The 23,383-nt window shown below is 42.1% G+C and overlaps 1 protein-coding gene across 5 annotated transcripts in view; it reads right to left on the bottom strand.

Moving 5' to 3' along the window:
• Positions 1-23,383, bottom strand: part of diaph2 (diaphanous-related formin 2) — a 555,642-nt gene that overhangs the window by 66,901 nt on the left and 465,358 nt on the right. For 3 of the 5 annotated variants that reach the window (XM_047353019.1, XM_047353021.1, XM_047353020.1), the window contains 2 exons: positions 1,721-1,813; positions 627-692 (listed from right to left, as the gene is read on the bottom strand). In XM_047353019.1, coding sequence (XP_047208975.1) covers positions 627-692; positions 1,721-1,813 — 159 coding nt within the window. The remainder of the gene's footprint in view (positions 1-626; positions 693-1,720; positions 1,814-23,383) is intronic. The other 2 variants (XM_047353022.1, XM_047353023.1) reach the window with 2 other exon arrangements.

The raw sequence follows: 23,383 nt of genomic DNA, 5'->3' as shown, positions 1-23,383 counted from the left end.
GGGAGGAGGCCCAGGGGACGGCCCAGGACACGCTGGAGGGACTATGTCTCTCGGCTGGCCTGGTAACGCCTTGGGCTCCCCCTGGAGGAACTGGAGGAGGTGTCTGGGGAGAGGGACGTCTGGATGTCTCTGCTGAGTCTGCTGCCTCCCGCGACCCGGTCCCGGATAAAGCGGGAGTACGATGAGTACGATAAGAAAATACAGTTTGAATGGGAATCTCCAGGGACCAAACAGGGTTTATGAACTAACTGGAATATTGGATTTAAGGGAAGGAATAACCCAAACCTGAGGAAGGGATAGGGTTTTCACACACGGGGAAAATGGTTCCCAGATGTGACACCTAAAATGTGGAAAAAATATTAAATGACAGACAGACATCTTAATTTGTTTATCCATGTCGCATTTTAATATATGCTGAATGGATAAACACATCTCATCCTGCCCAAAGTGTCATTTGCTATTAAATAATTAGCAACTCAGCACAGGACTCTGCTTTTTTGTAGACCAGCTCTGATTTCATGTTCTCACAGGAAGGATACGTGAGTTACGCAGCCAGGAGCAGTGCAGTGTAAGACCAACAATCGTGCTGGGTCTGGGTTAAAAAAGGTGGCGAAATAAAGACACACCTAGAGTTCTGTTACCATAGTTAGCACCCGGCCACCGAGAGGCTGGACTGGAAGGGCTTTGATCACCTGTAACAAAGTGGGCAGTTAAAGAAAAAAGGAAAGAAAAGGAAGGTGAAAAGGGAAAAGAGAAAAATCCATCAGAGGTGACACATTTGAGATACTGGCAGAACTAGTCCCAAAGAAAGAGGGAAAAAAACACACCACACAAATGTCAGACAGAGAGACAGATAAAACCAAACAATAAGAGGCCAATGTTTAACACAGTAGCACAGAGAATTAGGGTATCGTTTCTGTTTTAGTCTCAAGTATAAGATTTGTGTCTGATCAAAGAATATTAGTATTGGCAAATCTGCCTGGAAAGGCTAAGCAGTAACATTTTAGTTCAAAAGTAAAATTTGGTGTTCATTTTTATCCTTATTGGGATGACTGATGTTTTTTTTTTTATTGTGCCACTCTCTCTTCTTTGGGAGAGCGAACTATATATCCAAATATAAATTGTAAAACAATTGTAGTTTGATGTTATGATGCAATTACAGATATTTACCATCTGTGGCTCAAAGTCCACCTTTAAAGCCCATATGTTGCTCTTCATCTCATCACCACCGTTGCTGTTTTGTTCCCTTCAATTATGTTCTGTCATTATGGAGATGGCAGCACCTGTGGCTCGGCTGCAGAACTGTGACTTGCATTTGACCCTCATTTGACCCTCACGTTCCTGAAAGGTAGGACTCCCCTGAGCAAAGGCCGATTCGTCAAGGCAGCGTGGAATACGTGAACACCAGGATTAAACTAAACCAGCTTTGGTTGTATTGCTGAGAGCTTTATGAATACGAAGAGGATCATACGTTTCTTTTGCCCTTCACTGGGAAGCATGTTTGTTTATGGTGATTGTACTCATGTTGAAAATATACTTGTTCATAAATCCTCAAAGCAGGTGAAAGTGGTTTGAGATAGTACAATATTTGCATAGATGTGTAAGGTTTGCCATGATGATCATCAGAAGTTAATTACTTTGCATGTAAAACATTGACCTCGAAAAGAAACAGCAAGACTGACAGACACAAGCAAATCCCACAGGGAAATTGTTTTCCTACCATTTCGAGGTGTCCGTTTTCGCCGATCACGGAAGGCTGCTCCAGACTGCAGGGCTTCCATTAGACTATCCATCACACCAGTTTCATCCCCTTCTGTGACAGAATAGAACAAGAGAAACAAAAATTATAGAGACATGCATAAAGCAATCTTTACACGTGCAGATAACCACCAACACACTTGTATGACTTGTTTATTGTACTGAGCTATAAGAGGTTCTGTTTAAATGTCAAAATAAGCCATGTAGGGAACACAGCAAACACAATGAATAGCATGATCCTGGTCAGATGAGACCCAAGTTTAACTTTTTGGCCTAAATGCAAGACTCCACTGTGAAAACATGGCAGTGCAGCATCATGATGTGGGGATGCTTCTTTTCTGCATGGGCAGGGATGGTGGTCAGATTTCGTGGAAAGATGGAGGGAGTGAAATACAGGGCAAATTGTTGAGGAATACCATAAACAGGCTGTTAAAGACCTGAGACAGCAGCTCTAACCAGAACATGGAATGGTGTGATCAGGGTTGTCCAAAGTGTGGCCCGGCGGCCATTTGCAGCCCTTTGAATGGTTTTGAGTGGCCCACAACCCAGTATAAAAACGGTAAGCATTTGGCCCGCCAGCAGATGCGGTTTTTGTTATTGTTATTTTTAAGGAAATGTTTTCAGGCTGCAAAGCATTTCAGAAAATATGCCGATGATTAAAATATTCTGGAAAAAATTATTTAGTTAAAACACAAAGTATTCATCTTTTATTAACCATAAATTCACTTTTATTTAATGCAATAATAAATAGAATCAAACACATCCAGTTATGCAAAAGCATATCCCATTCTTGATGTTGAGAATGGAAGAAATAAACATTCTAGACCAGCAAAATGGAAAACCCAAAAAGTATAAATCTTCTGTATGCCTTCCTTTTAATAGAGCCTCCCCATTTTACAAAAATCTTTAAAAAAAATAAATGAATCAGACTTTGTTGTCTCATTAAAATATTTTACGTTTATGTTATTTTTGAGCATGGGAAACTTGACAATTTTGGCCCTTGTGGCAGAACGTTTGTACTCCACTGGTTTAGATCAAAGCATATTCATGTGTTAGGATAGCTTGGACTTAAACTATGATGTTCACAGAACCTCTCCATCCAACCTAATAATAATAATAATAATAATAATAATAATAACCTGATGGAGCTCAAGCTTAGTCAGATTGGACAGAGAGGGACGTAGTTCAATAGACCCGCCACTGTAGACACAGCGAAATATGGGGCCCAAATATAAATGCATACCACACTTTTCAGATATTTATCTTTAAAATATGTCTTCTTCTTCATAATTACGCACTACTGTTGTTGGTCTATCACTGAAAAACCCAATAAAAAATATATTAAAGTCTGTGGTTGTAACAGGACAAAATGTGAAAAAGGCACAGTAACTGTACTATACTGTATATTCTCCGAGACTCGTGCTACTCTTGTGTCTCAATGGACAGGGCCGTCACTGGATTTTTTTGGGTTTTTCTTTTTTAGTCAACAGCTCTGGTGGAGTAAAACACACTTAGCTTGAGTTAGAGTTTAGTAGAGAGGAGCCACAGGATAAAAGCATCCAGTGATGGTCATTGACAGATATTCTTTCTGTGGCTAACGCAGGGGGAGCTAAGTGCTCCTTACAAAGATTTAGTGTGGAGCCGCTCAATACCGAGGCTTTCTATCATTGTTCAGTCAATGACACTGGAACCGGGCTCCCAAAAACACTTCCCCTGCCCACCATTTCATCTGTCCTATGGATCCATGAAACCAGAGAAGTGAAAGCAGTCAGCATTAGACCATTTAAGGTGCTGCGAGGCCAGCGGCAGGACTAGATGCACCCATACTGTGCGCATGAAGCTCCGCTCAGTAGTAACAGAGTTCAAAAATAAGCTTAGGCTTCATATCTGGGTCATCTATCTTTGCGTCCTCACACTAATGAGTTAGAGGGGCAACCTTTTCATCATTCCGGTCTAGAATAGACATTATTTTAAAACTAGGATCATTAGGGTGAGTTATTATGGACCTGGAGACTTGGCAATCAATTCTTATGCATGTATGAGTAAACTGGCTCTCCCCCAATGTTTTACCGTCTTTTTTTGCAACGCGTTTTTAGCTTGAGGGAAATTTCTAAACATACCCAGAGAAAAAGTCTACTTTCGGACTCAGCGCTTTACTGGAGAAATCAACCATTTTTTATTTGAGTGTGCTCAAAGATACAACAGCCAGGCAATAGTAGTAAAGTACATTAAGGACATTTTCCAGTGGTGCATCTTTTTTATCTAACAAATGTATACTGGCAATAAAAACACAACTGGGTAATGAGGTATGGATTTCCATTGCAGGATTTCATGAATTACACTGTTGCTGCTTTGTGTCTATTTGGATCAATGGCATCACAAGAGACACAAGAATTAAGCTTGCATTAGTGAATACTGAAGCCCCCTAATAACTTCAGTCACTTAAAATCTGAAGCATTCAAGTTGGAAGCAGTTTACCCTTACATGTTTGAGCCAAAGTTTAACTCATGACCCGAAAGCCATGATAGATACTGCTGGGTAATTATGGCTTACAACTAATGCAAACTGCAAATTCAGTTTCTCAGAAAATGAGAACATTACATAACACCAATAAAATGATTTTTAATACAGAAATGTCAGCCTTTTGGAAAGTATACTGATGTACTGTGTAAAATATGATTCCAAATGATGCTCCTTTTGCATGAATTACTGCATCAATGTGGCGTGGCATGGAGGCCTGTGGGTCTCCTGAGAAGTTAAGGAAGCTTGAGTTGCTTTATCAATGGTCCTCATCTCATCTGTATTGTTGGCTCTGGTGACTCATCTTTCTCCTCAAAATACCCCTAGAAATTCTCCCAAGACGTTTTGGTCACTCGAGTTTTATGCCAATCAAGCACAGTGACACCATGGTCATTAAACCAGGTATTGATACTTTTGGCAATGTAAGAGATTCCCAAGTCCTGCCGGAAATGAAAGTGAAATCAGCATCTCCATTATGCTTGTCGGAAAATGAATTGGTTTATGTGGGACCTTGATTTCCAAATAAAATGCAAAACTTTCATCTGAAAAGAAGACTGTGGACCACTGAGCCATAGTCCTTTGTCTCCTTCGCAAACATTACAATGCTTCTAATATATTCTATGGTTCAGGAATGCCTTCACATAAGGAATGTGACAGCTGTAGCCCATGTCCTGGATATGTCTGTGTAGTTAATTTTGAATCACTGATTCCAGCTGCAGTCCACCATGTGATTTCCCCCAAACTCTCGAACGAGTTTTACTTCACAATCCTCCTTTTTGTACCACACCTTTTCCTTACACTCAACTTTCCTGTATATATATATATATATATATATATATATCACGTGTATATATACGTTTGTACAGCACTCTGTGAACTGTTTGCCAGACACCCATCATAGCCATGATATATAATAATAATAAATTGTCAGAATTTTGGATTTTCACTAGCTGTCAGGCAAAATCACCAACAATAACAGAAATAAAGGCTTAAAATATATCACTGTGTTTAAAAAATCTGTATCAAAGTTTACCTTTTTGATTTAAATTGTTAATATAATTCATTTTTTACTCGTACTCGTCGTCTTCCGCTTATCCGGGACCGGGTCGCGGGGGCAGCAGACTCAGCAGAGACGCCCAGACGTCCCTCTCTCCAGACACCTCCTCCAGCTCCTCCGGGGGGAGCCCAAGGCATTCCCAGGCCAGCCGAGAGACATAGTCCCTCCAGCGTGTCCTGGGCCGTGTCCTGGGCCTCCTCCCGGTGGGACGTGCCTGGAACACCTCCCGAGGAAGGTGTCCAGGAGGCATCCGGTATAGATACCCGAGCCACCTCAACTGGCTCTTCTCAATGTGGAGGAGCAGCAGCTCTACTCCGAGCCCCTCCTGGATGGCTGAGCTCCTCACCCTATCTCTAAGAGAGTGCCCGGCCACCCTACGGAGGAAGCTCATTTCAGCCACTTGTATCTGGGTTTCTCGTTCTTTCGGTCATGGCCATAGGTGAGGGTAGGAACGTAGACCCACCGGTAAATTGAGAGCTTTGCTTTTCGGGTCAGCTCTCTCTTCACCACAACGGACCGGCACAGTGTCCCCATTACTGCGGCAGCCGCACCGATCCGTCTGTCGATCTCCCGCTCCATTTTTCCCTCACTCGTGAACAAGACCCCGAGATACTTAAACTCCTCCACTTGAGGCAGGAACTCCCCTCCAACCTGAAGAGGACAAGCCACCCTTTTCCGGTCGAGTACCATGGCCTCGGACTTGGAGGAGCTGATCTTCATCCCAGCCGCTTCACACTCGGCTGCGAACTGCCCCAGCGCATGCTGTAGGTCTTGGCTAGAGGAGGCCAGCAGGACCACGTCATCTGCAAAAAGAAGAGACAAAATCCACTGGTCCCCAAACCAGAACCCCTCCGGCCCTTGGCTGAGTCTAGAAATCTTGTCCATAAAAGTTATGAACAGGACCGGTGACAAAGGGCAGCCCTGCCGGAGTCCAACATGCACCGGGAACAGGTCCGACTTAGGCAATGCGGACCAAATTCCTGCTCCGCTCGTACAGGGACTGGATGGCCCCTAATAAAGGGCCTCCGATTCCATACTCCTGGAGCACCCCCCACAGGGCATCACGAGGGACACAGTCGAATGCTTTCTCCAGGTCCACAAAACACATGTGAACCGGTTGGGAAAACTCCCATGAACCCTCGAGCACCCTGTAGAGGGTATAGAGCTGGTCCAGTGTTCCATGGCCGGGACGAAAACCACACTGCTCCTCCTGAAGCCGAGGTTCGACTATCGGCCGGACTCTCCTCTCCAATACCCTTGCGTAGGCCTTACCAGGGAGGCTGAGGAGGATCATTGTTTTAATAATATTTTAAAATATAGAGACGTTTGTGTCTGGTGATTATTTTCAGCAGACGAAGCTGCTAATGCAGCAGTTCAGCTGTTGTAAGAGGACACATGGATTGGACCACATGGTTTCACAACAACTTGGATGTTTTGATGAAGATTTTTGATAAAGAAATGTGGCCATCCCAGTTTATCTTCTTCACAAACTGCCTCCATATGTTTTACTGTTGACAAATATTCCTCAGACTCACATACGGCTAAAGTGTTTTGCTGCAGATTACGGGTAAACATCTTTAATGGAGGAATTTAATTAAAAATGTGTATGAAGAGGGATAAACCAAAGAAAATACAAATGGATGTATTTAAAAGAACTGATGAGCAGCCGTATGCCTTTTGTGATGTCATCAGAGGCAGGTGTCCATGTACTGGTCCTTCTCAAAATATTAGCATATTGTGATAAAGTTCATTATTTTCCATAATGTCATGATGAAAATTTAACATTCATATATTTTAGATTCATTGCACACTAACTGAAATATTTCAGGTCTTTTATTGTCTTAATACGGATGATTTTGGCATACAGCTCATGAAAACCCAAAATTCCTATCTAACAAAATTAGCATATAATTAAAAGGGTCTCTAAACGAGCTATGAACCTAATCATCTGAATCAACAAGTTAACTCTAAACACCTGCAAAAGATTCCTGAGGCCTTTAAAACTCCCAGCCTGGTTCATCACTCAAAACCCCAATCATGGGTAAGACTGCCGATCTGACTGCTGTCCAGAAGGCCACTATTGACACCCTCAAGCAAGAGGGTAAGACACAGAAAGAAATTTCTGTACAAATAGGCTGTTCCCACAGTGCTGTATCAAGGCACCTCAGTGGGAAGTCTGTGGGAAGGAAAACGTGTGGCAGAAAACGGTGCACAACGAGAAGAGGTGACCGGACCCTGAGGAAGATTGTGGAGAAGGGCCGATTCTAGACCTTGGGGGACCTGCGGAAGCAGTGGACTGAGTGTGGAGTAGAAACATCCAGAGCCACCGTGCACAGGTGTGTGCAGGAAATGGGCTACAGGTGCCGCATTCCCCAGGTCAAACCACTTTTGAACCAGAAACAGCAGCAGAAGCGCCTGACCTGGGCTACAGAGAAGCAGCACTGGACTGTTGCTCAGTGGTCCAAAGTACTTTTTTCGGATGAAAGCAAATTCTGCATGTCATTCAGAAATCAAGGTGCCAGAGTCTGGAGGAAGACTGGGGAGAAGGAAATGCCAAAATGCCAGAAGTCCAGTGTCAAGTACCCACAGTCAGTGATGGTCTGGGGTGCCGTGTCAGCTGCTGGTGTTGGTCCACTGTGTTTTATCAAGGGCAGGGTCAATGCAGCTAGCTATCAGGAGATTATGGAGCACTTCATGCTTCCATCTGCTGAAAAGCTTTATGGAGATGAAGATTTCGTTTTTCAGCACGACCTGGCACCTGCTCACAGTGCCAAAACCACTGGTAAATGGTTTACTGACCATGGTATCACTGTGCTCAATTGGCCCACCAACTCTCCTGACCTGAACCCCATAGAGAATCTGTGGGATATTGTGAAGAGAACGTTGAGAGACTCAAGACCCAACACTCTGGATGAGCTAAAGGCCGCTATCGAAGCATCCTGGGCCTCCATAAGACCTCAGCAGTGCCACAGGCTGATTGCCTCCATGCCACGCCGCATTGAAGCAGTAATTTCTGCCAAAGGATTCCCGACCAAGTATTGAGTGCATAACTGTACATGATTATTTGAAGGTTGACGTTTTTTGTATTAAAATCACTTTTCTTTTATTGGTCGGATGAAATATGCTAATTTTGTGAGATAGGAATTTTGGGTTTTCATGAGCTGTATGCCAAAATCATCCGTATTAAGACAATAAAAGACCTGAAATATTTCAGTTAGTGTGCAATGAATCTAAAATATATGAATGTTAAATTTTCATCATGACATTATGGAAAATAATGAACTTTATCACAATATGCTAATATTTTGAGAAGGACCTGTATGTTATCAGGAGGGTTTGATTTCATCTTAAATAACGATTGCAACAAAAAAGCGAAACAAAAGAAAATTGAGCATGACTTGTTGTTCTAAAGGTGACAAACTATATCTCAAGGGGTTTTTCAAGGATTTTACAGAAGAAAATTTGGCTAGTAGTTTCAATGAAGTGGCACACTTTTCCATTACTGTTGAAAGTTATGCCTGCACATGTTCCTTTTGCCCGCTACAAACCACCCAACCTGCAATCCCTCACACAACTAAGAGAAGACAGTACAACCAAGAATAGAAACATGTCTTATGCAAATTTTAAAAAAGCAACTTTAAAGACACCCTCGCTAATTTTACTCTCTATCTCATTTCCTCCCTTTCTTCCTCAAGTCCTTCCCAAGGGCTACTTTGAAATCAAAGAAGCTGTGTGCTGTGCTTAAAAGCAATCCTGATTAAATCAAGCTTAATTAGACCAGCTTTATCTGAACAAAACCAGAGCTGAACAAAGTAGTGCTTATCTCAAATTGCAGCACCTCAGATAGCGAGCACGTTGGTTTAAAAAAAACCAGGAGAGCACGGGTTTCGTCTCTTGTGGACTTAAGGAACAATATGGTGAACAACTTGCACTTCTATAACTATATCAGCTCCCAAGATCTTTAGCAGCTCGTCTGTATTTAGGCTAGCAACAACAGAAGGCAGCACCTGTTAAGTGCCAGGTAAACAATCATCGGCAACAACTGTGCTACAAGAAACGTCTGGACAGCTCCCTCTTCACGTAGACCCAAGCATCACAAGGGGCACCTGACACTTTGATCAATTTGTCCTACTTCCAGCTCCGCTCAAGCACAATTCATCATTTGTAATGGCTAGGACTTTGGAGCCCTGCTAGACTGGGGTTCAGGAGGGAGCAGGTCTGCAGACAAGAATAACCAAAATGACTAAAATTGGAAGCTCAATCCCTGGTTGTGTCTCAGACCTCAATTAACTATTCCCCCAGGTTGTGCAAAGCTTAATCTTAAGAAACCCTCACAAACGAGCTTCCATTCAAAAACATAGTCTTTTCAGATTATTCAGGAAATCTGTAAAGACAAGGAAAACATTTAGTATGCAAGGAAATACAACTCAGTATTATTTGACCATGCTAATTCTGGTGATCTCAACTCAAACTTTCCTAATTACCTCTTGTACCATGCCCACTTCATCTGACATTTCTGCTTTCTTCGTGCAATTCACTGGTCTTATGTTGAGCTGGTAAACCTAAGCTAGTCACCTCCCTCTTATTATCAGCTGTGGTACATTGCATGATAAGGAATTACAGAAAAGCTAACCTTTTATACCTACAGATCTTTCTCAAGAGGAGAGATCCTACTCTGCTTACAGGAAATTGCTTTCTAAATGGGTTAAGATGGGCTAAGACCCAAGACATTGACAAACCCTTCCAGTGATGAAACACCTCGGTGGGGACCCTCAGCCAGCCAGCACGAAGTCTTTTAATGATCTTAATAAAGCTTGTGGAAATGTGGAAGATGGTTAATTTCTTAAACACTTAAACCTTTAAAAGGAGAAATAAAACTCTGGAAAGCTTTACTGCCCTCAACGGTTCCATATCTTCCCCACTGATCCTTTCAATCATACAATCTTCCACCTCCTTCCCATCCCATACCTGGATTTCTGGTACCTTGACCGAAAGGGTGTGCTGAAACTGTGAGCCTGGGAGATTGGCTCACTGCAGCATATTTACAAGCAGTACCATCACATTTTCTAATTAGGAGCTGTAACAAGAGCAATGTGCTCTCAGCTGGATTGCCATAAAAACTTCACACATCAGATTAGTTTTTCTGAAAAAAAAAAAAAAACAAGCTGTAAAATAAAAAAAGGGGAGCTGTGATGTACCACCAATCCCAGGAGTGGAGCACTAAGTCAAATGTCGACAACAGCAAAGGAGGGGAAAGGAAAGAATATGAAAAGAATACAAACTCTTTTAAGTGTCACCATCAGGGAGGAAAACTAAAGAAAAAAAAGATGCTGGAGGAAGAATGCAGGGGGAGGTTGGCACACAGGGCAGGGCAGAACGGGGGAGGAAATCGCGTTTGCTGAAATGGGTTATTGGGAGTGAACAGTGAGGCAAGACAAGGCACACAAGGTCATAAAACATCTTTCTGCATACTTGAAGGCCCCAGCTCTGTGACATTTAATTATTTCTAAAACATACTCTGCAGCATGCAAGCCACAGACACACATACCTTGAGCTAGAGTTAGATCTGCCATGTATTAAAAGTAATACCAGCCCATGTTGTATATTGAAAAAGTGCTAGATCCACTTTATAAACTAAATGTTACACAGTGGATTCTGGGCTGACATTTTCATACCGAGTAGATAGAGGGGGAGATGAGAACATGTAACAACATTCAGAACTTTTTCCACATTTTGTTACCTTGCAAACTGAAATGTATTTTATTGGGAACCTATATGATATGTGAATATATATTCTGAGTTAATACTTTGTAGAACCACCTTGTACTGCATTAAGAGCTGCCAGTCTTTTCGAGTATCTCTCTACCACCCGTATTGGCTGTGTCCCCTCCATGGCTTGTGCAAAACTGCACTTTTGTGGCTTTCTTTAATCAAAGGCTTTCTTCTTGCCACTCTTCTATAAAAGCCAGATTTGTAGATTGCAAAACTAACAGTTCTCCTTTCAACAGATTTTTCCACCTGAGCTGTGGTTCTCTGCAGCTCCTCAGTTACCTTAAGCCTCGTATCTGCTTCTCTGCCTAATACTCTTCTAGCCTGTCCAGAGAGTTTAGGTGAACGGCCACGTTTTAGTAGGTTTGCACTTTAGCCATGCTCTTTTTCTACGTCCGAAGTCAATTGGCTACACTGGATTTTGTTTAGGGGCATGAGAATAAAGGACGCTGAAGACATTTTTCACTGAGTAAGTACGTGCTACTTTGTATTGTTCTATTACATAAAATACAAATTAAATATAAAGTATAATTTGGGGTTGTTTTTGTGGAAAAGGTTAAATTTATGCACACTTTGGGAAACTGCACTTGTACCTTGCCTTATATCAGTTAGCTTGTGACTGCCTATAGCTAAATAAAAGAAAATATTTGAATATTCAAAAATGTAATAATAATCCATCTACAAAATCCATATAAGAAAATATTATGAAAACACTACCACTAAAATACACAAACACTGGGAATACTGGCCAGTCTTCAACAACAAATAAATGCCATTCCTCTGATTATACAGCAGTGTCAACAAAGCCTGTTCATAACTTTAATTTACTGTCTGGCACATCCTGCTTGTTTTGCTGTGTAGGAAACACACGTTTGATCGATAAATGAGAACTCAATTTCTGATGGCTCACATGCAGCCCTCATGGTTCACAAAGGAAAAACGACAAATTGTTCTTCTAAAAGGATCCAACAGCAATCTCTCATCTTGTATCCTATGAGGTAAACTAATTATGCCAACGACAAAAAACATTTAAGGATTTACAATCTAGTGCACAGCTCCTTGAACCTTTTCACATGTTGCATTACAACTACACGTTAGTGTATTTCATTGGGATTGTTAGAGCTAGAACAACATCAAGCAGTGTGTCACGGCCTTTCTGTTTCCAAGCCAAAATAGTTCCAAAGAAAAAAGGCCGTCGGTGGCAACAGGTGGTCTGGTTTCTTGAACGCACTTCCGAGTTTATTGTTTGAAAAATATCCTTTTATTTCTTGCAAAATTATAGGCAAAATGATAACCAAAAAATTCTTACAACTTAAATGTAAACGAAAATTGGCTTAAACACATCTTACAAGGACACAAATTGGTCGAAAAGTGGTCAAACATAATTGTAAAAAACCTCCCGTCATCACACCGGACATTCTGATCCCACAAGCGCCGCACAGTGTGTTCTTAATCTCTTAAATTACTGGGAGGGGCTTAAAAGTTACCAAAGAAATCATAATAATTCCAAACAATTAATTTCATATCATCGTTCCAAACAAACTGAAATATATTCTAACAACTTATAAGTAAATAGAACTTATGATTTACAAAATTGAACATAAATGGCCACAACACAGTGCACAAGTGGAAGAAAAATTTCAAATCCTCACAAATGTTTTTTTACTAGTAAAAATGTTAAACGTGGGCCGTGCATATGCATTCAGACCCTTTCACTAAATTATCGCCAACTAAAATCTAGTGAAACCAATTGCGTTCAAAAATCACCCAATAGGTAAAATGAGTCCACCAGCTGTTCTTGCCTCGGTTAAAGAGGGAAGCAGCAAAGATGTAAAAGATGATGCCAGGGTCAGATGAGACTCAGGTTTATTTTGTTGCCAACTTGCAAAATGCAGGAAACCAATGCCATGGCATTGCAACATGGTGGTGGCAGCGTGGAGCTAAATACAGGGTTGAGGTTTAATTTCCCTAAACATAGAGCCCGAGCTAAAATAATACAGTTTAGGTCAAAGTATATTTGTGCGTTAAAATCCCAATAATACCTGTGTTCGTAAAGTGATGAATTTAAAAAAAAGTTCACCAGCCATATAAAAATATTGCAAGGCATTGCAAAAGCACATTTTTATAGACAGCTGCACACAGTTTCCTCCCAGTGAATATAACTGTTTTGTGCTGTTCTGCTCCAAATCAAAATCCAACATACAAGCAGATTACCCAATACTTTCCACGAGCAAATTATGGAGTCTAATTTGCTCTGTAATGAGATCTAATGAAAGCTTACAGGCCTTGGGCTTGATAGACAAAGCGAGTGAGTAACAGTGAGATCTTAACCTCACCCCACTCACCCTTCATGACCCCAGTAGAGAGGATGAGAAGGAAAATAAAGCAATGAAGAGGAAAAACATTTTCTTCTTCTTGCTGCAGACTGTTTTTGAACACATTTGAGCCCATCTGTTCGCCCACAGACAGTCACCTGTGCAATTAACCTAGACCATTAGCCGTGAAACAAAGGCCTCAGCGGAAGGAGGAGGTAGTTGCTTTATGGCCAGGTGGAGAGGCGGTATCTACACTTTCTTTTAATTTCAGCCCCTTTCCCCACTCTCGCTCTTATGCACCTGGCTCTGTGTCATTTTTACACCTGAATTCAGCTACCTAGATGTGCACAAAGCCACCTGCATTACTCAACAGCCTCCGCTCTGCTTCCTGCTCACTAACTGTCGAGCTTTGAGCGCAGACATCCTCCACTCACCCTCCTTCCGTGCTGTCCCAGCAGCTCCAAAGACCCGGGCAAAAAGACACCATTACTGCCACAGAGAACACAAGCTCCCAAAGAACAGCAGTCATGCACCTGTTAGATATCCTTCCCATGTTTTTCCCTTTCCTTTTTTTTTCACCATCTCCCTGCTGTCCAACCAACCGATCTTGGAAAAAGCTTTGACATGATGACCTGAGAAACTTTTCAGCAAGGCTCCACTCTAATTTGTAGGAGTGTGTGTGTATGGGAGTGCACAGATAGCGTCTCATGTCAAATAAAGCAGCAGGGGAAGGGTAGGATGGCAAATAAAAATGGCCAACTTGATGAGCAAACCCACTCATGTCCTCCCTAACTTGATTATGAATGCTCGCGCAGCACTCCATCCTAGGAGGAATGGCAATGCGGCTTCCACTTTATTCCCTGTTTGGCGCCAGGGTCAGGGAAAAAAAAGATAAGGGAGATGTGGTGAGTGGAAAGAATGTCATGAAATTGCCAAAGACGCCTGGGAGGTGAAAGGTGTCATGTGTCATGAAGTAGCGGGAAGTGCTGGTCTGGTCATCTCACAAAAGAAAGGCGAGATGTTCCAACTTGGGAGAGATTGGAGAGAAACGTGCAGCCAAGTTGGATGTCGACAAGGGAGGGATGAAAGTGGATTAGCCGTGGCGGCGATTTGCATTCTGTGGTGGAGCAAAAGCCCCAGCGATGCCCCCGATTAGCTGGATGCATGAATAAGTAAACAAACAAAAACAAAAATAAACCCTCCATCTGGATGGATGCTGCCAGGCCCCAAGTGTGAAACAGTAGGAAAGGAAGGCAAAGCAAGGGTAGGAGATGGGAAGGGGTGAGAAAAGAAAGATACTTGCAACACATCCGTCATCACGCTCTTTCCTCTCCTATCATTTACAGCTCCTGCCTTAAAGTCTGTGCAGTCAACATGCTGCTATCACCATCCATCCACAGCTCCAGGCTAGTTTGCCCAGTAACAGTACTGACACACAAGGGAGAGCTCCAACCCAGCACTGACAGATGTTAAGTTGACACACTTTCCCCACGCCACATGGGGTCACAATGTCGGGGTGCCAGGATGGTCACGGGAAGCTGTCCTCGCAGCAGAGAGGGCCACTAGTACCTCTTTTCTATAAGCAAAGTGCAGCTAAATTTAGCTGCAGTATGGTGGGCCCTGACCTATATTCATTTTCACTGACCCAACAGGGCCTTCACTTAAATGGTGTCTCCTTTTATCCAAGCTCTCTTCTGCAAAGCGATCAAGCTCTTATGTTCTTGTCAGGGCCAAGATAGAAAGCAGCGTTTTAAAAAGACTCTCTGTGTTCAACTTTTAGTAGCACTCAAATATGTGTGTTTGAGTCTCTGTTTAGTTGTTTAATTTTATTTCACTTCATCCAATTACTCCTGGAGGCGCTGATTTCCGATCTTTTCTTTGAGATTTCACTGAGCGACTAAATGCATCTTATATCTTCATTAATTCACACTGAAATCATGTAATGTAAGTTTGGACCCATCAGAGAGGTTGATGCTTTACTGTAACACTGATATCCACTGCAGGGTCTTTACCTAATGCAACCACAGGGAGCTCCTTAATCCCACACCTTTAATCGCTCTAATGTAATCCTCATCCTTCCTCCTGCTTTGCATTAAATGCTAATACATGCAAACTACTAAATGATTTTTGTTACAGTAAAAAACTGCAGCAAAAGCAGCAAAGGTTTCACAGTTTATTTTATTTTCTTCTACTGACTGGTAGACCCACAAATAAAAAAAAAACTTTACTAATATGCAAGACTGGATTTGAATGCAATGTATATGGTACTTTGCATGCAGATGTACCGACAGCTACAGTTCTGGTCAGAAGATTACATGAAGTCATCATCAAGGTTTGATTGGGCTTTTAATGTTGTTTTTTTTTTTAGCTATTCTTTAGCAAGGTGCATAAAAGTTGAATATTTTTTAATAAACAAGAATTGTTTGACCTTTACTGTGGGTGTTCACTAATCCAGCCATGGCCAAAACTATAAATTAATATATCTATACACCGCCACTAAGACTTGGTTAAATGTCACTTTGCAAGGTGCACCTTGACTGCATGCTTTTGTTTTTTATCATCAAAGTTCTAATTGTGGCTGGACACCTGCCTTCTCTTGGTGGGAGTACTAGTAGATACTTTAAATTGGTTGTTTCTCAGGCATGGACAAAGCTTTAGTGGTGTTTTTTACTTTGATGCTTGTTAACCTATTTTGTTCAGAAGTTTTGATGTAGGTTTGGGATCATCATCCAGTTGAAACACCCAAGTTCAACCATCTAGCAGCTGATTTAAGGCCATCTTGGATGATGATGGCTGCCTCAGAGCTTCGCTCTCTCTTTGTTTGTGTATTTTGCGTGTTTTTATGTTTTTCGAGCCACAGTACTGTGGTCTTGGGCCACAATTCTGTGGTCTCATTCAGTAGAGAGGAACTTCTCAACATCAGAGAGTCCTCTCTTGGGATTTTTTCACCATCTTTCATCGATCCGAGCTTGAGGCGAGAGGAGCCGCAGCACTCCATGGGATACTTCGCCGAAAGCGTCGGAGAGGGAAACATGCTGACGCGCTGGTAAAGCTCCGCAAAAGAGGACTTCGCGCACCACTGCCTTCAATTCATCTGGCAAATGTCCGCTCTCTAAGCAACAAGATGAACAAGCTGCTTCTCCTCACTGGTAAAAACTCGGACCTCCGCGGATCAGCGGTTCTCTGCTTCACCGAGACATGACTGAGTGAAAACATCCCAGACTGCGCACTGCTGATGCCGGGCTTCCAGCTGTTCAGAGCGGATCGCAGCGCGGAGCCATCGGGGAAGAGGCGAGGAGGCGGAATCTGCATTTATATAAATAAAGGTTGGTGCAGAGACATAAATGTGCTGTAGAAAACATGTAGCCTTGATCTGGAGTCATTTTCCATAAACTGTAAACCGTTTTATTCACCGAGGGAGTTTTCCTCGTTTATAATAATTGGCTCATATTTTCCACCGCATGGCTGCACTTCTGCCGCGGAAAAACATCTTACTGCGCTGATTACAGACGTGGAAGGTGTGGAGAAAAAACACACGGACTCTTTCATCATAATACTGGGAGATTTTAACAGAGCAAACCTCTCCAATGAACTCCCCAAATACAGACAGCATATTAAGCGTCCCATCAGAGACAAAAACCCACTGGACCATTGTTACACAGCTTTAAAGGACTCATATCATGCTGTTACCAGGGCTGCTCTGGGATTTTCGGATCATTATCTAATCCACCTCATCCCAACCTACAGACAGAGACTAAGAGCTTCCAAACCCAAGGTTCACACTGTTAAGAAGTGGACTGAGGAATCAAAGCAGACGCTACAGGCCTGCTTTGAATGCACAGACTGGACTGTTTTTGAAACCTCAGCCACTGACCTAAACCAACTAACTGATGTGGTGACATCATACATCAGTTTCTGTGAGGACATGTGTGTGCAGACCAAGACCTTCTGCACCTTTGGGAACAACAAGCCATGGTTTACTCCACACCTCAGGAATCTGCACAGGGAAAAGGAAGAAGCTCACAGCAGTGGAGATTGGGCGCGGTACAGGCAGGCCAGGAACAAACTAACAAAAGAGATCAAAGCAGCCAAGAGAAGCTACAGTGAGAAGCTTAAGAAACAGCCTTTCTACTGGTGACACTTCAGCTGTGTAGACTGGTCTGAGAAACCTGACTGCCTACAGGAGCCCCCCCACCCATCCTGAACAGAGTCGTCTCCTGGCCAACCGTCTGAATGTCTTCTACTGCAGACATGACAGGAAACCATTCACGCCTCAAATCACCTCCTCCACATCCCATTCAGGAACAAATTCGACCCGTAAAACAACCAACCCCCTACCTTCAGATCCTTTGCCTGCACTAAAGATCTCCAAGGATGATGTAAACAGGCTCTTTCAGCGCATGAAAACAAAGAAAGCTGGAGGACCTGATAATGTCTCCCCATCATGCCTGAAAGCCTGTGCAAAACAACTCGCTCTGACCTTCACCCGGATCTTCAACAAGTCACTGGAGACGTGTGAGGTCCCCTCCTGCCTCAAACGATCCACCATCATCCCGGTGCCCAAGAAACCCATCATCCTAGGATTAAATGACTACAGGCCTGTAGCCTTGACGTCTGTGGTCATGAAATCCTCTGAGCGGCTGGTGTTGAAGCACCTGAAAGACATCACAGGCCCCCTGCTGGACCCCATGCAGTTTGCTTACCAAGCAGCAGATGATGCTGTCAACTTAGGTCTACACTTCATCCTGCAACACCTGGACTGACCAGGGACATACGCCAGGATCCTGTTTGTAGACTTCAACTCGGCCTTCAACACCATCATACCAGACATCCTCCACCAGAAGCTCACCCAGCTCAACGTCCCAGCCTCCACCTGTCAATGGATCAACAGCTTCCTGATGGACCGACAGCAGCAGGTGAGACTGGGGAGTGTCTTCTCCTGAACCAGATCAATAAGTACTGGTGCCCCCCAATGGTGTGTTCTATCCCCACTCCTCTTCTCCCTGTACACAAATGACTGCACCTCATCGGACCCGTCCGTGAAACTCCTTAAGTTTGCAGATGACACCACTGTCATTGGACTGATCCAGGATGGGGATGAGTCTGCAAGTGGATCGGCTGGTACACTGGTGCAGTCAGAACTACCTTGAACTGAACCCACTCAAGACTGTGGAAATGGTGGTGGACTTTCGGAGAATACCACCCCCATACACCCCCCTCACCATCCTCAACCACACCATGTCGGCTATGGACCACTTCAGGTTCTTAGGAACCACCATCTCTGAGGACCTGAGATGGTCTTCACACATAGACACTGTTCGAAAGAAGGCCCAGCAGATACTGTACTTCCTGAGGCAATTCAAGAAGTTCAACCTTCCACAGGAGCTGCTGGTCATCTTCTACACTGCCATCATTCAATCTGTCCTGTCTTCATCCATCTCAGTGTGGTTTGGTTCATCCACAAAACAGGACAGGTCCAGACTGCAACGAATAATCAAGTCTGCAGAGAGAATAATCAGGGCTGACCTTCCCTCCATCCAGGACTTATACAGGTCTAGGGTCAAGAAAAGAGCTGCCAAAATCTCTGCAGACCCCACACACCCTGCACATAAACTGTTCAGAGCTTTACCGTCAGGCCGCCGCTACAGAGCACTGTTTACTAAAACCAGCCGCCACAGAGACAGTGTCTTCCCATAGGCTGTTTCTCTGTTGGACATTTAATAGAGTACCAAACAACAGCATACAGATGTTGCAAATGCACCTTTTTATTTATATATGTGTATATTTGTATATTGTATATATGTATACTCTTTAATGCAAAAAACAAAAACCAGAGGGCAAAATGTACCGGAGTCAAATTCCTTGTTTGTATGTACGAAATTGGCAATAAAGCTGATTCTGAAGTTGAAGAATTTTGAGGTTTACACCTTCAGTATTTTATCAACATTGTGTAATGCATCAGCACCACTGGCAGCAATACAGCCCACGGCATGATGCTACTGCCACCATACTGTCTCAGAAGAACTGCTAGTGATCAAAACTGTGACTGGGATGGACTGCTAATAAACAATTATGATGAATTTTCAATTAATTAAAAAAAAACAATTGAGCACAGGTTTGACAAACAGACTGAACAAATACATACAGAAATCCCCACGAAAAACTGATAATTGTTGGGACCCACAGCCATGGTTACAACGTGAAAGGGCAGTACAATCTTTCCTGGAACTTTCAAAATAAATTGCATTAACCTACTTCCGGCACAACCAGGAAACGGGGTAACAATAGGGGAGGCAAGCGCGCGAATGTCTCTTTGCTGGCAAACAGACATAAAGTCTTCAAACTGGATCCAAGGGTGTCATACGATCATCGGTCATATGCACTAAGATAAGTACAAATGAATCACTGTCTGTGCATCCGGTAAATTCATTCATGAACGGGAATTAAGGTACATGCCTGGCTTGACTTTCTCTCTGAGGCCTGCAGAAGCAAACAGTGTTCCAGAGAAGTCCCTGCAGAGACGCGGTCTCCCAGTTTGGAAGGAAGACAGCAGAGACCGCATCACCGTGGTAACGTGCAGTTTGGTCGGCCCGACTGAGTGGCCACCCAATCACTGTTCCGGAGGTTAACCCTTTGTTCACAGTGGACCTTTCTTCAAACGTCGTCGTCGACGGACAACTCTTAAGCCCAGTTCATGAGGTTATGTTTTCGGCAGAGAGATAGAAGTGATTTAGAATGAAATAATTTAAACGTTTTTCCATTTTATGAAGTTTGGTTTTGTTTGTGTGTTGAACTCCGCAACTTGGTGCTAGCGGACCATCTGCAGCACCACGTGCTCAGCTTTGTGTTCTGTGTTTGTATGTTTTTAGAGTTAAGACAAACTTTACTTGAAGGGTGATTTTAAACAGAAGATTGATCATAACGCGCCGTCCGCGCTTATGGATTTTAACCCTTTTATTGACGGTATTTTTAAAGGTGTGTGTTTGATTCTGGTGCTATCAGCCTCCTTTGTTAGCCTCAACTGCTAACAGGTAAGGACACGTGCTTTCTGCCAAATAATATTTACCCAGAAGGGTTTAGTTCCAATCCAGTAAATAATGTGTCCCTAACATCATTTTACTAAAGTTGATAACTAAGTAAACACCATTAAGCCCCATTTCTCCAGAAAGATTTGGCTCTTTTCCAAGATATTCCCTTAAATATTTTACCATTTCCTCAATATTTATTTAAATATTATTTTAATAAGTAAAGGCAGCTAATGAGACCCCGTTGAGAATTAGTCATCCAGAAGGTTGGTTTTATTCAGCAGATCATTATTTAAAACATTATTTTATTAAAATAATATTTTATTTGATCTTGCATTGTGAAGGGTTGTCTAAGTTAGTTCCAAGACTAACTTCAAGTCACTTCCAGATTCTTCAAGATAATCCTTGGTTCTCAAACATAAACATTGCATGGTAATGTTGCATCACTCTTTTTGGTCATGATTTTCAATCATCTTTAATCAACTTGTTTATATTGTACTTAGCCCATTAGTCTTCCTTATTCTTTAATTCTGCTTGGTAGTTTAGTTGGATTATTTTAGCATAGTAAAGAGTTTGTTGATTGAAATATGTTTGACTTTGAGTTGACTTATTTTTGTTAATAAATTATTGTATTTTAAGAAATTGTGTGAATTCATTCCATATGTGTGCAGAGTTTATGCTGTTCAATAATGTCAGATCTCGTCTCACACCTTTCTATTTTGTCCTAATACCATCGCCTTACTGGGCTGGTATTCACAGGATAACCCTTAACAGACTGAAATATTATTTGATAAAATATTAATATTAAATATAAAATAATGTTCTCAGATTTATAATCACAACAAATGTCACCTAGAAAGTTCCTAGTTCCTTGGCTATATCTTTTTGTAGCCATCATCAGGGTTTTGCAATAATTGTGGCTGGACTTTTAAACATTTATCTTGTCAGAAGTTGTAGAGTTCATTTAAAGTGGTTGGCATCTGGGTTTTAGGCATTATCTGTAAAATCTTTTAAAGGGTAGAGATCAGGGACATTTAAGAAGCTTAATTTTAGTCTATTTTATCAAGTCCCAAACCAGTTTTGATATTTGTTCGTTTGGTTGGAATGTCTAATTTTGCCAAGTTTTCGAGCAGTTGATTGTCCCTTTTGACCAATCATTATCTTTTCTGACTGTCCAGCTATTTGCCAAAAGGCATTTGGCTTGTCCGGGTGGGCAGCTGCAAAGTACATTTAAGCTTGAAGGGGTACATTTTGAAACAGGGGCTTCTGACTTCACTGGTCACAATGACACCAGTGTACCTTGGCAAAGGGGTGGCAGATCTAAATAACTTCTAAAGTCACATAAACTAAAAAGCCTGAAATGTGCGGTCATTTAGAAACGTTTCGCAAAGACATCAATAACGTGCAAATCTACAATTCTCCTTAGATCTTCAATGAATTACTATTTTGTCAATCTCGTAGGTGCTGTGAAACAGAGCCATTTTATGTTGGCCAGCTGGAGACAATCATGTAAATAGGCCAATAGGTCGAGTTTTTAAGATATTTGGTTGAATATACCTGTATGTATAATTCTGACCTTATGTGGATAAAAAACAATGATAATTCAAACTTGTGCACTAATTCTTGTTTTTAAAATGTATTGAAGTTGGATAATAATTCCAACAGCTCAAATAAACCATTAAAATGTATGCATTTGATGAGTATGATAACTTTGGACCTGAGCTGTACATGAATTAAGACGAGAACTATACACATCTCATACTGAACTGATAAAGCTATCCTAGTCTTCATGGATTTCTGAAGTGTGGGTCCTCCGTAATTAAACTGTGGCACATTTGGGTAGCAGTTACATAGTTTTTGAAAGCAGATCAAGATTGCATCTGAACTAAACCCCACATGGGCTGTTTGCGTCATCGTAAGGCGGCGCTGTGTGGTGAAACTAAATGGATTTGACAATGGGATTTGATGGTCTTTGTAGTGAGGGTAATTAGGTTTGATTGACTGTAAAGTGACTGGTGGGTCCAGATCTGGGAGGGGAAATGATCAGACACTTGAACCACCCACAAATGAATGAGATTCAACTGTGCCTGCGCTTATTGCACCTAGGAAGAAAAGAACAGTTGAGAGAGTGATGAGGAAGAGAAAGGAATGAGGAAGCTGTGTGAAACAGAGAGACTATGGTAGAAGATACGAAATAAAAGGGACAGAGACATCTGAAACCTGTCTCACTAACTTACCTTGAGGGGTGAAAACTTTAAGATGCTAACTACTATGTTTTTTTTTTTTAATGCAAGACATTCTTGGTAGAAAAGGTCGTTCCTCACGTTGACAATAACTTGCTGAAAATTATGCATGACTGGACAGTAGTGAATGACAATTTTACTGTGCCACATCTGTTTGAAAAAATGTTTTTAGAGTGCATACAGTACATTTACTCCTTTTGTGCCACTTGTTTATGAATACGTCCCATTTTTTACATGTCTTAGTTCACGCTGCCTGGTCTTGTGGGACTAAGCTGAGACGGAGCCGTCTAGAAGATCTGTGCCATCATTGCCTCAGGGCAGATACTGATTCTTTCTGGAGATAGAGCACAATCTAATATGCTGTTATTTATTACAATGAGTGTATGACGGCAGATAATCCTGGCGCCCTTGTTCCTGTCTTTTAAGGTAATTATGGAGTTCAACAATGCAAATGCAGAGCGTAGCTTGTACTACTTACACTCCGAATCGAGGGCAAAGAAAAAGGAGTTTGTTAAAAGTTTTGTGTTTCACTGAAGTGACATCCATATATGCATCCGAAGCAAAATATGCTTGTTGCACTGTAAGTTGTGAAATAAACTACCGTACCTGATAAAAGTATTCACACACTTTGAACAGTGGGATTTTGGATGAGTGAGATTTAAGGTCACAGACCAACACAAAATTGTGCACAATAGT

The sequence above is a fragment of the Girardinichthys multiradiatus genome, chromosome 23, assembly GCF_021462225.1.
Source record: "Girardinichthys multiradiatus isolate DD_20200921_A chromosome 23, DD_fGirMul_XY1, whole genome shotgun sequence".
NCBI classification, from domain to species: Eukaryota; Metazoa; Chordata; class Actinopteri; order Cyprinodontiformes; family Goodeidae; genus Girardinichthys; species Girardinichthys multiradiatus.
The sequence above is the reverse complement of the archived record's forward strand: the minus strand, read 5'-3'. Positions and strand labels throughout refer to the sequence as shown.